The following is an 18,229-nucleotide window of genomic DNA, read 5'->3' on the forward strand; positions in this document are numbered from 1 at the left end:
TGTGTCCCATTACAGAAGGTAGATGTTAATATTATTTTCAAAATAGAAAAATATCTCAACGATATATACAATATGTAGAAAAATATAAAATTTGGAGTCTATTATATAAAAAAAGTATAAATATTGATTATATTAAAATAGTATTTTTTACGTCTAATTTTTTAATAACATTTAATACTATTTCTTATGATTATTAGGTACAGGAGCGGTTACGACGTGGACCGTCAAGCCCACACAAGCGATACAGACGACTACGACAGTGGATCGCGACAGTTCCGGCGAGTTTAAAGTCATCTGCTATTTCACTAACTGGGCCTGGTATCGGCAAGAGGGTGGCAGATTCGTACCGGAAGATATAGACTCCGATCTCTGTACCCATGTGCTTTACGGATTCTCCGTGCTAGACGGTAGTAGCTTAACGATGAAATCCGACGATCCCAGGTCCGATATAAACAACAAGTTTTACGAAAGGGTGGCGGCGTTCAAGGCAAAGGGTCTGAAAGTGCTGATGGCACTGGGAGGCTGGAACGATTCGGCCGGCATCAAATACAGTAGACTGGTAAACTCGCCGTCGGCTAGGCGAAGATTTATCACGCAAGTTCTTGACTTCATCGAGAAGTATGGTTTCGACGGTCTCGATCTCGATTGGAAATATCCGGTATGCTGGCAAGCGGACTGCAACAAGGGCCCGGAGTCTGACAAGCAAAGCTTCGCTGAGCTGGTGAAGGAACTGAGTAACGAGTTTAAGCCTCGAGGATTACTTCTCTCTGCGGCAGTATCGCCAAGCAAGAGGGTGATCGACGCGGGATACGACGTTCCTATCTTGTCCAAATACCTGGACTGGATATCCGTGATGACGTACGACTTCCATGGTCAATGGGACAAAAAGACTGGCCACGTAGCACCGCTGTATTCTTTACCGAATGACTGGAAACCGACATCTAATGCTGTAAGTTTAATTACTTTGAAAATTATTTAGCATGGAAATTATACTAATAATATCGGAAATTTTTAAAATACTTAGTTCTTTGTCACTAGAACTTTTCGATCCATTATTGGATAGAGAAAGGTGCAAATCCGAAAAAGTTGATCATGGGCGCCCCATTACACGGCCAATCATTTTCACTTGCGGCGAGTAGCGTACACGGATTAAACGCGCCAACCTATGGCGGCGGCGAAGCTGGAGAGGCGACCAATGCAACAGGCTTCTTGTCATATTACGAGGTAAATTCATGTCCAAAAAAGAAATATTAAAAAATAAAAATCTAAATAAATATTAAAAAATCATCAAATAAGTTTCTAATAAAATGCATATAAGAAAATATTAATTCTGCATTAATTAATAGCTGCAAATAAAAAGTTATTAATTTTTAATATCCCAAAGATGTACATTTATTCCAGGAGTAAATAAATATCTATTCTTTTGCTTTTATGACAGATATGTGAAAGAACGTTGAAGAAGGGATGGACAGTCGTTCAGGATAAAGACAGAAGAATCGGCCCTTATGCCTACAAAGGTCTTCAGTGGGTGAGCTTCGACGACGCTCAACAAATCAAACTGAAGGCAGAACTGATCAAGAAACTTGGTCTCGGCGGTGGTATGGTTTGGGCCTTAGATCTGGACGACTTCAAAAACAAATGCGGCTGCGAGCCTAGTCCGCTATTGAGAACAATAAATCGAGTTTTAAGGAATTATCCGAAGGGCCCGCTGTGTCCCATTACAGAAGGTAGATGTTAATATAATTTTTTTAAAATAGAAAAATATCTCAATGTGATATGTACAATATGTAGAAAAATATAAAGTTTGGAGTCTATTATATAAAAAAAGTATAAATATTGATTATATTTTACGAAATAGTATTTTTTAGGTATGATTTTTTAATAACATTTTAATACTACTTCTTATGATTATTAGGAGCGGTTGTAATCGACGTCAGCCAAACCGACATCGAATCCACAACTACCACAAAACGTATCCAATATACGAATCCACTACATCATCAAGACCAATATAAGGGGAGACCGGGGCACTATAAGCCACAAGAATTCAAACTCTGAAAAGTATTTTTAAATATAAGATTTTTTGTCTCATTTTTTTTTTAATAATTAAAGCACTATATTTTAAAATTTATTTAGCGTATTTGGCAAATATTGATTAGTTTTGGAAAAAAAAATTAAAAAACATTTTTTGAAAAATGACCCAAGGTGCCTCATACCCGGGGCATCATGGGTCTGTCACTGAGGCACTATAAATTACACAAAGAACTACGTTTATTTATTCAAAAAATAACGAAAAGTTATAAAAGTTAAAAAAAATTCTATATTATATACATTTTCTTATGACACTGTTCAGGATTGGGCAGGACAAACAAGATATCAGAACCCACTATTGAAATATCATTTTTTTGGGAAAAAAACTAACTTTTGACATGTTTTCTTCAATCAAAAATAAAATATATCATCAACCTATCTATCTATCATTAAGCTTGGTGGCGTGTGTGATTTATGGTGCCACAGAGCAGTGGGTACCATGGTGCCCCGAATGCACTTAATATAGAAAAAGGTGAAACGTAATAAAAAAAAAAATAAACGGTACACGATTATCTGTAGTGCAGTAAAATGACAAAAGATGTTAGAAAGTTTCACCTAATTTTTAGTATGTGTATATTTTACTACAAAAACAATATTAAAACATTTCTAAATGGTTAAAAAGAAATTTACGCATCACGAAAACCATTTATGTCACGTGCGTCTCGAGACTACGGACTTTGATGACTGTCACCTCGATACGAAGTATGAGCAACGAAATAACTGTCACATGATACTAACTGAATCAACTTAAACATTCTGGATTACCCTAAACAGTCAATGACCCATGGTACCTCGTAGCTCATGGTGCCCCGGTCTCCCCTACATCCACATCCCACCAGCAACAACCCCGACTACAACGACGATTGAATCAGACATTCTTCCTGATCAGAATGCAGTAACGTGTTGTGCTTCTTTTGGCATCTTCGGCACATTGAAGATTTACAAGCCGTCGCGTAGTGACCCTTGCTTAAACAGTTTATGCATATCTTTTTCGCTTTCACCTCTTTCATTCTGTTCGAACACGATAACTGTAGAAATTCCGGGCTTTGGAGCTGGCAGAGTTCTGCTGGTCCATAAATAGTCGGGCAGACAGAAAAGGTGTTTAATGTGGCCATTCCTACGGGCTACGTGTCGGCGCCGTCGGCGGAGCCTCTATAGTATCGAGTATAATATTTTCTTTTTATTCAAATAAAAACTATATCGAAGTAAAACATGTATTGGCATCTCAGTATGTTAAATTCAATTCAATTTATATAATCTCATTGTATCCAAAAAATATGGTATACTATCATGGTTCATGCTATATTAGATTTTTTTAAAGATATGAAAAACTGTTTTTTAAAACAGTGTCTTTCTAAATTTAATTTTAAGATATATATATATATATTTATACGTATAACTGAATTCATGTCTATATAGAAAGACCTCTACGAAACTCTTAGCTGCAATTTTTTTTAAATACATTGTTTTTTAACTCGAGGCAAATAATCATGCCATAATTAGTGCAAAACACTAATCTTTTATCTTAATTGCAAAAAATCATATAATAGAAATAATATAGAAGTTTCATGTACCCTACTGATTAGAAATCTCCGGCCATGGAAATGAAGATCCAAGTCCATTCGGCTCCACAGAAACGACTAAAAATCGTATAAAGCGTCATCGCACATATATGCATGCCGCAGCTACGTTTTGAGGGAAAGATGCAAAAAGTGGGGCCACTGATTTTTAGAGCACGTTCGACAAGATAACGCAACAGCAGTTTGTTCTATATCAAATTGAATGGAGATAATGTCGCCATTATACTCGTACTTTGATTCCATCGGTAGTTCGTTCGTCAATGAATGCTGGACAAGCGGCTTGCGATCGCAAAATCTGTTCTTTTCAATAAAAACGAGCGTTGCGCACTTCCGAAATATACATATGTACAACATATTTTCGGATCGCACTGTATTTACATTCGCTTTAATATGCAGCTTGATTCGCTGATAGATTTGGCGACATGGTGACTGTGGTGCCATTCACGTACCAGCACATATAAGGAAGTCGAATCGTTATTATTCAAATTAAATATAGGATAATACCTATTGTGCGAAAAGCAATATCGTATATGTTATACTAGTTTTTAGTCTCCGCTTTTTTGTTCTTTTCTTCGTTTTGCTTTTCGCGAGCGAGAACGAGCGCCTTCCACGATTCCACATCCAAGGCATGTCTTTCAGCAGCCGTGTGGCGTTATCGCTGAAGCCAGTATCTGTTTGACAGTGTCGTAGGATCAATTAAAATAGCCGATAGTGACTTGAATCGAGTCCGTTCTTGTTCGGATTGTACTTTGTTTCCGCGGGGAACACGGTGCATCCTCTAACTGCAGGTGGTGTCAATGCGACGTGTCGAAAACCGTTAGGGCGTTAGATCGAATAAAGTTTTTCTGCCTGTGGAGCGCTTTCCACAATAACAGCACCATCGTCACAGATCAATGGTGATTTTAGTGTTGACAAAGTAACCGCCGCCAGATGGTAATTTGTGCAAGGTAATCCTAAATATAAGTCAGTTAATCTTTGAATTTAGCGGATTGTTGCCGACCGGTTGCGTCAATTTAAAATATTAGGGTGCGTTCACGAATTGCGCCCAAGCACAGCAGGGCATATACGTGACGTAAATTATAACTTAGTAAATTATACAGTAAGAGCCAAAGCACATAACATGGCGTAGCGATATACGACGGTCGTAGTTCCCGACCTGACAGATCAGGATACGCCAAAGCTTGTGCGTTACTTACGTCCACGACTACGACTGTCATATGTGCTTTGGCCCTTACCCAGGTTGAATTTCTGAACGCAGCCTTGATGTTTCCCGAGCTTGTCTTTTATTTTACCTTCGAAGTTTTCGCAAATTGTAAAAAAAAATCAAATAAGAATTATGTTTACTAACTGATCTTTCTTTTGTTATTTGAAAAGAGAAGATTAAAAGACAAAAAATTAAACCGGACATTTATATTCTAATTGAAAGTGAGAGAATCTTGTAGCGACCTGACGAAATTATCTAAAGACCCTACAGCTGTTTCTCGAGCGTATTCTGTTGCATGCGGCGTATCGCATTTTAAGACGTATCTGATGTAAAGAAGGTGAATTTTCAGCGTAGCGCATGGATAGCGAAATTGGTGCAACAGCGACATTGGTGCAACGCAACAGCAGCATCAAACGCTCGACGGTATAATCACCATCAGGGTCAGAAGGAGCAGGACCACATGAATAATGGTGCGTACTGTTGCGGCGTCTGCCGAAGGTCATGCGGTCGACAGGTTTCGCGGTGAGGCTGGATGTTCGGCGAAGGAAATCGCGGTCGTAGCTCCGGACAATGATAGCGTTGGAGATTCCTCTACGCAGTGCAGTGACGTTATAGATGACGACAATGAAGAAAAGGAGGAAAGCGGCGCCGGCGGCTGGATCATGAATCCGCTGGTATCGTCGACCATCGTTCAGCAGCACCAAGCGTTTGCCACCACAAGTGGCGATGTCATCCTACCGAATCCCGATCCGTCGAACTTCGGCGACATTTCCGTGGAGAACTCGACAGGAGTGCGTGTGGGTAATAAGACCATCTACAAATGTCCGGTTACCATAAACCAATTCGTATACACGAATCCTACTCCGAATCCGAATCAGGATCAGGATGCCATTGAACTTATCAGCCCCTCCGACGATATCTCGGATTTGTCGACGAGTCAGGACAACGAAACTCCAAATAAATCAATTTTTCTACAAAATACTGAATTAAATAAAGGTAATAGTCAATCGTGCGATGCAATAAATTGTTTAAGCTCGTTTTTTTAGTTTTTCTATACTTAATTCTTTCTTTCCGTAAATACACAGAATAAAGGTTTACATAAGAAATTATAAATCGCGACTTACTAAATTGAATTATAATGTAAATATGCTAAATATGTTATAAACTGTTATAAATGTCATCGCAACGAGACATTACTCTAATATACCTTTCCTCTGCATAAGAGAAAATATACTTTCAAGCTTACAATTTGAAAGCGTGTGTAATAAATATCTTGAGTATCTAAATATTAAATATTAGGACGAATCAATATACGTCCTAAAAATTTTAAATATATATATATTAGTAGAACGTAATGATTACTTGCAGACACTGATTTTAATCTGATAAATTCAAAGACATCATAGAATCAAATACACTTTGTGTTGCTTACGTATCCAGCCAGAAATTATTAGTTGAATCGACGTCAATTTGATGTCAACGCCTTGATAAATAGTCGATGTCGAATACTGACTCATATCTTTGTCATCTCCGATCTCATCATAGTTGTTTTTACGTCAATTAAACAATTGCGAATATTTTTGTAAGATTTCTATTGTCTTTCATCTGGCACCACATCCAGATGACAAAATATCAATCAGTATTCGACATCAATCATTCATTGATGCATTGACGTCGATTTGACTAATTATCTCTAGTTAGATAGTACTGATAGTTCTGCGATAGTAATGCGATAAGAATCAATGATGTACAATCTTTATCTATTTTGAAGTAGTTTCGATAATTTCTTCCTTTTAGTACATGTTTTTTTTTATCTGAAAGAAACCTATTTACAAACCGTCAAAGCCATATGTTGACCTGTCAGAGCATGGGGGTTTTCGGAAGAACAGCCATTTTTTCTTCTACATAAAATATAATCATGTTATCAGAAAACCATTCAGACTGCAACAATTTTTAAAAGTAATTTTAATATCACGAATATCATTAAATACTTTCACCAATGGTCTTTGTCATACTATTCCAGAATATAGTTTAATATCGACAATATTTTAGATTTAAAATTGTTACATTTTAGTTGCGCCACAAGAGTTAAAGCTAAATATAAAAGAGCTATTTTGACTTAACAGTATATATGTGTTATGCTATCTGGCATATATTAGAGATATTGCATGCCGCAAATTGTTTTCTTGATTGTGAATAGGATAACAGAAAATTGACACCAAATAAGAATTATATAATGCTTTACGTGAGGGACTTAATTAACGTAATTATAATACTCCTTTCGTACACACTTGCTACCCGTCATATTAATTGTGTATGAATTTCATCAAATGGTATTAATAAGTAGGTTGTAAAACAAACGTTCTAATACAGCTTTTTATAATTATTCTAGTGACACCGTGGTCCTGGACGTGGAAACGTGCGGTTTTATCGTGCGTTATAACTTTAATACTTCTAGCTGTTGTAATGTCCATAACTGTACATTTCACTCATAAATCAGACGCATCGGTCTCCTCGGAAATTTCAATCTCATCGCTCGATGGTAATTGTCTATCTGGAAAATGTTTTATTTTGCAAGCGTGACATAAAGCAAACGTTATATGTTATCACGATCCCAGCAATTATAGATCCCGACAAGGTATCCCCGTTATCCGACTACTACAAGGTTGTGTGCTACTTCACAAATTGGGCCTGGTACCGTCCTGGAATCGGCCGTTACATGCCGGAAAACATCAATCACACTCTATGCACGCATATAGTGTACGGCTTTGCACACCTAGATTATTCCGAGCTGGTGATTAAGGTGAAAGACTCCGAGACGGACTACGACAATCATTTCTACAAGCGGGTGGTAGCGTATAAAGAGCGGGGTCTTAAGGTCCTCCTCGCGCTGGGCGGATGGGAAGACTCCGCCGGCGGCAAGTACAGCCGATTGGTGAATAGTCCATCCGCTAGGAAGAAATTCATCAATCAAACCATTGAGTTTATCGAAAAATACGGCTTTGACGGATTGGACTTGTTTTGGGAGTATCCTGTTTGCTGGCAGGTGAGCGCAATTTTTCTTTATTTACATTCCGTCAAGTAAGAACGTGGTCGCTATAACTCGCAGTTGTAAAAGCTATACTCCTGATTCTTGCATGAGTTGATAGAGGATACTTTTTTTCTTAATGCTTTGCGAAGAAAAACTCAGTTGTCGTTAAAGTTTTGCCACAGCAAAGCATAAGCGTCGCATGAGTGCCGCGTACGCGTCGGGCTTCGAGCTGTATTACGTGTTTACACACAATCTGAATGCGGACAAAATTTTGGAAATCTGTAAAAAGGCCTTGTTACTATCTGCCAACTCGTGGTTTATAAAAAAAAAGAAATAAAGACTGGATCCTGCAGGTGGATAATGATCCGAAACACCGGAGCAGACTCTGTACTGACTGTGAGTTGAAGGAGCAATCTGGCATCAATCAATTGAATTGGCCGTCACAGTCGCCCGATGCAAATCTAATCGAAAATGTTTGGGCATATATTAAGCATAAGCTTCGTGAAAGACAAATATTCAGTTTAAAGCAATTATCTTGAGAGTTTCGTTGGAGATATGGAGATCCTTGCCGCACGAATAGTGCAAAATATGCCTTGGAAATGTCAGTCAATTATCGACGCCGATGGTGACTGGACACATTATTAATGTAATTGCATCTTAGCTTTATACTAATCAAATAGAATGTATCTATATATGTATTTCAAAATTTTGCTAACTCAATTTTTCTATAAATTAGGCCGACCACGCTCTTACTTGACAGACTGTAATAATATTAATACAAGCGTTAGAGTTTTTATTCATCATCGTCCTTTTTTTTGTGTTTTTTTTTCTTTATTTCATCTCTCTGGAAATATTTTGAATAATATTTTAAGATTTAAATATAAAATTTAGATAGTATTTTATATCTTTATTTGAAACTCTGTTTTTCGTACTTTTTGTATATAATCTTGAAAATTATTTATAATCATTTTCAATTATTAACAATTTTTTTCAAATTTTGGCAACAGGCAAATTGCAACAAGGGTCCAGATTCGGATAAAGAGAACTTTGCAGCTATATTGCGGGAATTAAAAGCTAAATTCAAGAAAAAAAAATTGCTTCTCTCGGCAGCGGTCTCGTCGGACATGCAGGTGATTGACAAGGGCTACGACGTCCCGGCGTTGGCCAAGTATTTGGACTGGATCACCGTCATGGCGTCTGAATATCACGGATATTGGGACGAACGTACCGGTCATGTTGCGCCTTTATATTATCATCCGGACGATGAGAAGTACTACGATGAGATGTACTACTTGAACGCTAACTATTCGATTAACTATTGGATCTCGAAGGGTGCACCACCCAGGAGCATTGTTATGGGCACCCCATTGTACGGCCGATCATTTTCACTTGCGAATAAAAACGTACACGGATTAAACGCGCCAACCTATGGCGGCGGCAAAGCTGGAGAGGTAACCAATGAAACAGGCTTCTTGTCATATTACGAGGTAAATTCATGTCCAAAAAAGAAATATTAAAAAATAAAAATCTAAATAAATATTAAAAAATCATCAAATAAGTTTCTAATAAAATGCATATAAGAAAATATTAATTCTGCATTAATTAATAGCTGCAAATAAAAAGTTATTAATTTATAATATCCCAAAGATGTACATTTATTCCAGGAGTAAATAAATATCTATTCTTTTGCTTTTATGACAGATATGTGAAAGAACGTTGAAGAAGGGATGGACAGTCGTTCAGGATAAAGACAGAAGAATCGGCCCTTATGCCTACAAAGATGATCAGTGGGTGAGCTTCGACGACGCTCAACAAATTAAACTGAAGGCAGAACTGATCAAGAAACTTGGTCTTGGCGGTGGTAGTGTTATGGCCTTAGATCTGGACGACTTTAACAACAGATGCGGCTGCGAGCCCTATCCGCTATTGAGAACAATGAATCGAGTTTTGAGAAATTATCAGAAGGGCCCGCTGTGTCCCATTACAGAAGGTAGATGTTAATATATAATTTTTTTAAAATAGAAAAATATCTCAATGATATGTACAATATGTAGAAAAATATAAAGTTTGGAGTCAATTATATAAAAAAAGTATAAATATTGATTATATTTTATGAAATAGTATTTTTTAGGTATGATTTTTTAATAACATTTTAATACTACTTCTTATGATTATTAGGAGCGGTTGTAATCGACGTCAGCCAAACCGACATTGAATCCACAACTACTACAAAACGTCCAATGTACGAATCCACTACATCATCAAGACCAATATAGGGGAAACCGGGGCACCATAAGCCATAAACATTCAAACTCTGAAAAGTATTTTGAAATATAAAATTTTTTATCTTATTTTTTTTTATAATTAAACCACTATGTATATTTTAAATTTTATTTAGCGTATTTGGCAAATATTAATTAGTTTTTGAGAAAAAAATTAAAACACATTTTTTGAGAAATAACCCAAGGTGCCCCATACCCGGGGCACCCGGACATTACAGTGTCAGACTAGAGTCAAGCTCAACAGGGTCTTCTTTCCCCGCTAATTTTTCCAAGCCCGTTCCTTTGGCAGTGATTTAGCTAGATAGTAGATAGGGACAGTGGGAATCTCGTTAATCCATTCATGCGCGTCACTAATTAGATGACAAGGCATTTGGCTATATACATCACGCCATTTTGGAGCGTCTTCCCGCTTCCTGTCAGTGCGGTTCCTGGTAACAACGGGTCCTGGCTGAGCGATCCTGCAGGTTAACGATTTGATCGCTCGTCTGCGCAACAAAGTACTCAAACAACAAGGATACGAGATCCAGCATAACTTTCGTTCTGACATCCTATCTAATTGACTGGGTCTATCTAGCACTCTTGGCAAGTCCTCCCGCAGGAGGGAAACCCATTTGACTGATCTGCCGCGGGATTCCTGCGTACGGGCTGGAAAAATTATTTAGCCGAGTCCCCAACTTGGGGAAGCGGAACTTGGCCAGCTTAGTATTCTCGTTACCGCGGGGAGCCACGTGGAGGCGTCCGCCCGTGCGCCGGAGCGGTTCAGTCGCACGGCTTTGCCGCCGTTCGGTGCCCGTCCGAACGACTCGCATCACTGATGTCAACGGAAAAAGTGCCGGCATAACTTAAAATCGGGAGTGTAGAATTCTCCCGAATAAATAAATAAATAGATAAAATATTGGGTGGATCAGGTCCCAGACCATCGTTTATATATAAAATTACATCAGTGAGCTAGTGCCAAGAGTTTTTAATCTGCAGCATCGCTGCTGTTGAGGCGCAAAGGCGCGTTATAATCCATAAACATATATGAAAAAGTTTTACTGAGCTCCTGAGTGCTTGAAGTGTTAGCGTTCTCAGCGAGCCTCTGTCTTTAATTTGCAGTTCATGAAGATAGGTAACAGTGTCTTTGGGCATTGCTCCTCTTGTCCCGATAACTATCGGGAGGATCACACAGTCTTTTGCCCCTAATTGAGCTTTAAGTGGGGCTACGAGGGACGCATATTTAGCGAGCTTGTCCCTTCTACCTCTCTTTAAAAGATCGCCGTCTTCATGGCAGATTGTGATGTCAGTCACAAAGACCCTTTCCCGATACTGTATGATCAGGTCTGGTTGGAGATTCCTCAGTTGAGGGTCCCGCAGTCGGGCCTCCTTCGTTACCATCATGTCGCGCCGCCCCAAAACGTGACGCTTTATACAATCTCGGATATCATTATGCCGCTTGATTCGGGCAGACTTGGTGTACTGCCCCAGTATGTGACCCAGCGTCTCAGGCTGTGCCTTGCATTTGCAGCACATGACGTTGTCGGTCTTGGCAATTCTGTTGAGCGACACTTTGTTCGCTGCCATATTGGCTCTGAGTTTGAGCGCCGTGATATATCTGGATGGCTTCAACAGATTAAGACGGTATAACCATTCGTTGCTTATTTTATCATCTTTGTAGGCTTGCACTCTTTTCCCTTGGGAAGGTAATTCCGACCATCTCTTCCATTCGCTCGCTTTGGCTTTGAGCTTGTAGCCTTCGACCTGTTTGATCGACTGTAGTGGCCAGCCAAGTCTGGCTACATGCGCCAGGCGCTTTAGTTTCTTCTCCAGCCCCGACGCTACTACTAGGGCTTGGATAGCCGGGTCGCTATTGTTTAAAAAGCCAAATCCAGCTTTTAATGTTGCGGACGTTACAACAATTTCGAGCTTTGGAAAGCCCATGCCGCCATCGCGTTTGGACGCGTATAGCAGACCATCTGCTGTGGACAGGGGAAGGTGCAGATAGTCTTTCACCGCCGTCCTCAGTGTTTGATCCAGATCTCTTAGTTCAGTGGCACTAATAGCGCCCGCGGTGAAGACATACAAAAAGTACGGCAAAACATACCGCGCCAGGAGCTCGATTTTTTGATGAGGAATAGCCTTTTGATTCTTGGGAGCGTGTCCCTCAGCCGTGCACTAGCGCGCTTAACAACCACTCCTTTCCACGGAGTGACCTGCATACCCAGGTATTGCATTGACTGCGCAGGGCCGCAGTAGGCGACCTTTTCGCCGTTACTGTAAATTTCAGGGTCCACCATATGCCAGCTATCTTTGGTGGCGACAATAATACCAAAGGCAACGCACTTTCCAATCGATAGTCCCATTCCCCATCTTGAGAGGGAACCGACGAGCTTATCCATAAGCCGACTCGCCGCGATTCTATCATTTGCAATTAGTATTATATCGTCGGCAAAAGCCAGGCACGATATGCTAAGGCCACCCATAGCTTGGAAGCCTTTTATCCTTTCCAGTCTGTCAATAATTAGATCCATGCAGACATTGAAAATAAGTGGAGACAGAGGGTCCCCCTGTTTGACACCTCTACTCAACTCTGTCGAACGTTTCGTTCCGACATTTCATGGTCGTTTTGGCTCCTTTATACGAGTCCATTATCAATGTGACTATCTCCTCCAACAACCCTTTCCTGCGTAAGGCATATTTGATAATTGGAGGAAAGCTATCAAACGCCTTGGCAATGTCCACCTGAGTGGCAACAATTTCTTTGCCCTTTTTAGCCGCTGCGAGAACTTCATTTAGCAGATTGATGTTATTGTAACATCCCATTTCCGGCACAAAGCCCTTTTGCCGTGCATTCAGGTGAACCATTTTTCTTAGGCGTTGGTCCATAATGCCCCAATACAGCCTACTTACTATTGACGAAATAGTAATCGGCCTATAGTTAGCCGCTACTGAGGGATCTTTTCCCTCTTTGAGCAATAGCGTTGTTCTATTGCAGCGCCATGCGCTTGGTTGTTTCAGTGCCAGCATGATCACACTGGTCCTCTTCATTGAGGGGTTCTTGATTTGAAAGTGTATTCTCTAGGCGCTGCTCTCTCCATCTCTTGAAGCACGCCTCGTTTCTCTTGTCCCTTATCTGTTTTAGGGTTTTATCCGGCATAAACGGAACCATATAGCTTTCGCTATGTTCCTCTCATCCTTGAGCTCAACTTCAAGCGCGAGCATCCTGCCGATATCCTCGGCAGAGAAGACTCTGCCCCGTCCTTGTTCGTGTACCTTGGGAGCCGCTTTCTCCGATCTCACTCGGTTTCTTGTTTTCGAGTGCGCCAACCTTTGATGTTGTGACAGTCCTCGCTGTGCACGTAGTGAAATTTCTGTCACAATCAAGGCAGTCGAACCTGCCCTGTTCTACAGTTTGCTGCCTCCCATTAGCCCTGGCTGCTGGGCATTTTGGCAAGTGGCACGCGGCCGCGCGGTGCGACACATAAGACTTGCCACATCATTCGCATCTGTACCTGCGCGATGCTCAAGTGAGGGTGCACCTCCTCTATATGCCGGGCCTCATCTCTGACCGTGAGAGCCATATAATCGCCCACTCCACGCGCGGCACAACTCTCGCACCTTCTTTGATCGAAGGGGAGAGATAATTCACAGACCTGTGTTTCTAGCCTTGGTTGTCTTCGTGTAGCCCCTTGGCCGTGTTCCAGGGGAATGGGGCCGTATTCCCCGTCGTCCGAGGCTTTATCATCTCCATTTTGGCCAGCGACTTACCTTAAGAGAGTCATAGTTACTTCCGCCGTTTACCGGCGCTTGCTTGAATTTCTTCACGTTGACATTCAGAGCACTGGGCAGAAATCACATTGCGTCAACACCCGCGAGGGCCATCGCAAAGGGTTTGTCACTGGGGGACAATAAGTCACACACAAAAACTATGTTTATTTATTAAAAAAATAACAAAAAGTTACAAAAGTTAAAAATAAATTTTATTTTATACGTTTTCTTATGACACTGTTCGGGATTGGGCAGGACAAATAAGATATCAAAACCCACTATTAAAATATTTTTTTGGGAGAAAACTAACTTCTGACATGTTTTCTTCAATCAAAAATAACATATACCATCAACCTATCTATCTATCATCAACCTTGGTGGCGTGTGTGATTCATGGTGCCACAGCATTGGGTGTCCCATAGTGTCCCGAATGCACTTAATATAGAAAAAAGTGAAACGTAATAAAAAAAATAAATGATACATGATTATCTGTAGTGTAGTAAAATGACAAAAGATGCTAGAAAGTTGCACCTAATTTTTAGTACGTGTATATTTTACTAAAAAAACAATATTAAAACATTTCTAAATGGTTAAAAAGAAATTTACGCATCACGAAAACCTTATTATGTCACGTGCATCTCGAGACTACGGACTTTGATGACTGCCACCTCGATACGAAGTATGGGCAACGAAATAACTGTCACATGATACTAATTGAATCAACTTAAACATTCTGGATTACCCTAAACAGTCAATGACCTATGGTACCCCGTGGCTCATGGTGCCCCGGTCTCCCTTACATTCCATCAGCAACAACCCCGACTACAACGACGATTGAATCAGACATTGACGATACCATCGAGATCGAAGTCAGTCCACTATCCGCGGCAGATTGCGGAGGACATTCATTCATATCGCACAAAAATGACTGCACCAAGTATTATATGTGCAACTTCGGCAAGATCTCGGAACAGTCCTGTCCACCTGGACTCTACTAGAACAAAAACCGATGCGACTGGCCGGAGAACACCAAGTGCAATACTACTCAACGTCAAGTACGTATCGCGATGAATAGACTTTGATCATTTTAATACAAACGTAAAGCGCTTTAAAAAAAAACGCGAGATTTATTCTGTCGATTTCTTAGAGCAGCCTATCGCCGAAATTTAGATTCGCAAAGAATATAAAAGAAAAAAAGGTGGTTTGTTACTATACGAATTGAGCTTGGAGGTGGGCAAGTTTCGGTAGCTTCACTCCCGAAGACATCGACGAGCAGCTTTGCACACACATCGTATATGCCTTATTCGCTACGCTAGACGCGGAGACATTTCTCTTAAACATTGATGACTCCGTCGACGTTTATAAAAGTTTTCTCAACAAAGCGACGGAAGTTAGAAGAAGAAACGGTTTTAAGGTGTATTTTGGTCTAGGTGGATGGAATGACTCAAATGACGACAAGTACAGCAGATTGGCCAGCAGCTCGCGGTCAAATAGAAGAAATTTTGTCGGATATATCATAAGAATTATCGAGCAGAACGGATTCGACGGTCTGGATCTTGATTGGGAGTTTCCGGTATGCTGGCAGGTAAACCAAAATATTTCCTACTCTCTTCTTCTCAGTATAATTATAACAATTCTTTCAACACATGAAATATTAAAGATGCTTCGGAACATTCAAAGGAGACATTTTAGTTTCGATTTAGAGAAAATGCTTAAAAAGAAGGAATTATTTTTCAAATATACATGTAGTTTTTCATTAGTAAAATTTGCTGTTTATCAGTAGATCCCAAATGCTAGGCTAGGGACACTAATTATGGAAATTAATTAAAAACCAAATATCTCGGACAGGGTAATTGTTGCCGCAGTCCTCAGCAGGACAGCGAAAACTTCATAGGACTTCTCGAAAATCTCACAGTAACACTACCCAAGTGTAAATCGCCGATTTGGATAATGTTTTAATATGTTTTAGTAGACGTAAAAATAAGACATACGTATTTTTTTTTATCTGCGGAAAACCATATTTAAGGTGTGAAACACCCCTTTGAATTTATGGGTATCGATTTAATTGTTTTGTATATAAGGATTCAGTATTTTCGGCCCGAACCAAATAAAATAGTTGCATTATCAAGAGATATGAAAAATGAAAAATTTTTGACTCGGTTCGATCATTTTTAGGGGGTAAACCACCCCTTGTATTTGAAACAAAAATTTAAAAAATGCCCAGATAATTGCAAATTTCATTCAAAAATTTTGAAAAAAATATATGTTACACTTGCATCCAAAACAAAAGTGAGACTGTTTGAGGATTTAAGGGTGACCACCCTTTTATCGAATTTCTTACGTAACATTTAAATAATTCTGAAGGGAATTCCCTCACCCCCTTATAGAATTGAAGGGTTGATTAGACTAATTTGTAAATATTAATTAATTTGACGATAAATGAAACTGTTTACCATTATTTCGGGATAAATTTAAATGTTACGTAAGAAATTCGATAAAAGGGTGGTCACCCTTAAATCCTCAAACAGTCTTACTTTTGTTTTGGATGCGAGTGTAACATATATTTTTTTCAAAATTTTTGAATGAAATTTGCAATTATTTGGGCATTTTTTAAATTTTTGTTTCAAATACAGGGGGTGGTTTACCCCCTAAAAATGATCGAACCAAGTCAAAAATTTTTCATTTTTCATATCTCTTGATAATGCAACTATTTTATTTGGTTCGGGCCGAAAATACTGAATCCTTATATACAAAACAATTAAATCGATACCCATAAATTCAAAGGGGTGTTTCACACCCTAAATATGGTTTTCCGCAGATAAAAAAAAATACGTATGTCTTATTTTTACGTCTACTAAAACATATTAAAACATTATCCAAATCGGCGATTTACACTTGGGTAGTGTTACTTGTCAGTGAGGCGTTCACATCTCAAGTACTCCTGTTATCCATCGCGGTCTCGGCGAGCAAGATCGTCGTCAACCGGGGCTACACCCGCATCTCGCTATTAGTGCGGCACGTGGATTGGATCGCCGTTTCGTATGATATGTACTATATTTTCATGACTTTCAGATAATAATGGAACAGACACTTCGTTACGCTTTGTTTAGAGGGATGAATGGGATGCGGAGCCGCCTTTGGAACCTTTAACAAAAATGAGGCTGCCAGTATCATATGTAATTACACTGGTTTACAGCCAAAATGTACATTCAATGCCATTATTTTTTTCCTGTGTATTTTGGCCCGTTAAACTCGAAAATCACATAGAAAAATTTTTTTATGGATTGGTTTTTGAGATATGAATTTTTGGATTTTTTTTTTAATTGTTCATTACTCCGGTATTTATATCCATAGATTTTCTTCATCAATAGCTTGTTTTTGTCGTAAAAGTACGACCTATACGTAAACAATAAGAAACTGGACATAATTTGACGTTTTCTATTTTTGCATGGCGATAAAGTAAATTTCCTATTTTTATTGTAAAATATTGTAAAAATCACCGACAAGTTGCGAAAACTGAGTCCTGGAGATGCCTTATATAACGAAATTAAAAAGTGGCCCCATTGGTCACCCAAGCCCTGACCCGATAACTTAAAAGTTTAACTTATGAGTGAAATACAATGTCTGAAAATATTCACATCCCTTTTTCCTTTAAATCTGTAATTGCCGCACTGCAAATCCAAGTGTGTTAGTTCTATACGCATAAACGTCTAAGAATTACACATTTGCCTGCAGTTCTTTTTACACACATTTGGGCATTTTAAGTTACGTCATTTAACACCTTTAACCGTATTAAATTAAAAGTTAATACGTTCAATCGTGTCAGATAATTAATGTGATTTAAAACGGCAAGAAATGTGTCAGAAGAGTTTTAGCTAAATAACACATTTGCATTTGCAGTGCATCTATATATCTATGTCAGTGAGATATAATTCCAACAAGTTCAGATAACAGTTAACTGAATATATCGCAGGTCTATTATTTTCGTTTCAAATATAAAATCTTCTTACACTCGAATACAGTGAAATATATGACAAAAGAATTAGTCTCTGCTTTTGTAGCATCAATAAATTTAATTAGATCAAGTTAATTAGTGAATAAAGGAAATAAATGTCATATATAAATATATAATGAGTGTAGAAGATATAAAAGGCATTGTACTGGTCGAACTTAATAATAATAAAATTGATTTGCTGTTAAGTAAATATTAAAATTGAAAATCACTATAGAAATATATAACATGCATGATACAGGATATATATGTATATAAGAAATTTTAAGTGATCCATTTTAA

At 38.9% G+C, this 18,229-nt stretch overlaps 2 protein-coding genes across 9 annotated transcripts in view; both read left to right on the forward strand.

Annotated features, from left to right (window-relative positions):
* Positions 1–2,716, forward strand: part of LOC139817004 (probable chitinase 10) — a 4,532-nt gene extending 1,816 nt beyond the window's left edge. The window contains exons 2-5 of the mRNA XM_071784817.1: positions 198–949; positions 1,039–1,224; positions 1,439–1,727; positions 1,916–2,716. Of these exons, the coding sequence (XP_071640918.1) occupies positions 198–949; positions 1,039–1,224; positions 1,439–1,727; positions 1,916–2,058 (1,370 nt within the window). The 3' untranslated portion in view covers positions 2,059–2,716. The remainder of the gene's footprint in view (positions 1–197; positions 950–1,038; positions 1,225–1,438; positions 1,728–1,915) is intronic.
* A 1,190-nt stretch (positions 2,717–3,906) lies between these two features.
* The window catches only part of LOC139815708 (probable chitinase 10), a 38,054-nt gene continuing 23,731 nt past the window's right edge, over positions 3,907–18,229 (forward strand). For 4 of the 8 annotated variants that reach the window (XM_071782794.1, XM_071782799.1, XM_071782800.1 and 1 more), the window contains exons 1-2: positions 3,953–4,618; positions 5,225–5,871. In XM_071782794.1, coding sequence (XP_071638895.1) covers positions 5,343–5,871 — 529 coding nt within the window. In that variant the 5' untranslated portion in view covers positions 3,953–4,618; positions 5,225–5,342. Of the gene's footprint in view, positions 4,619–5,224; positions 5,872–7,267; positions 7,418–7,493; positions 7,922–8,913; positions 9,394–9,607; positions 9,897–10,084; positions 10,258–18,229 lie in introns of those variants that run through there. The other 4 variants (XM_071782793.1, XM_071782795.1, XM_071782797.1 and 1 more) reach the window with 3 other exon arrangements.

The sequence above is a fragment of the Temnothorax longispinosus genome, chromosome 7, assembly GCF_030848805.1.
Source record: "Temnothorax longispinosus isolate EJ_2023e chromosome 7, Tlon_JGU_v1, whole genome shotgun sequence".
In the NCBI taxonomy this organism is placed as follows: Eukaryota; Metazoa; Arthropoda; class Insecta; order Hymenoptera; family Formicidae; genus Temnothorax; species Temnothorax longispinosus.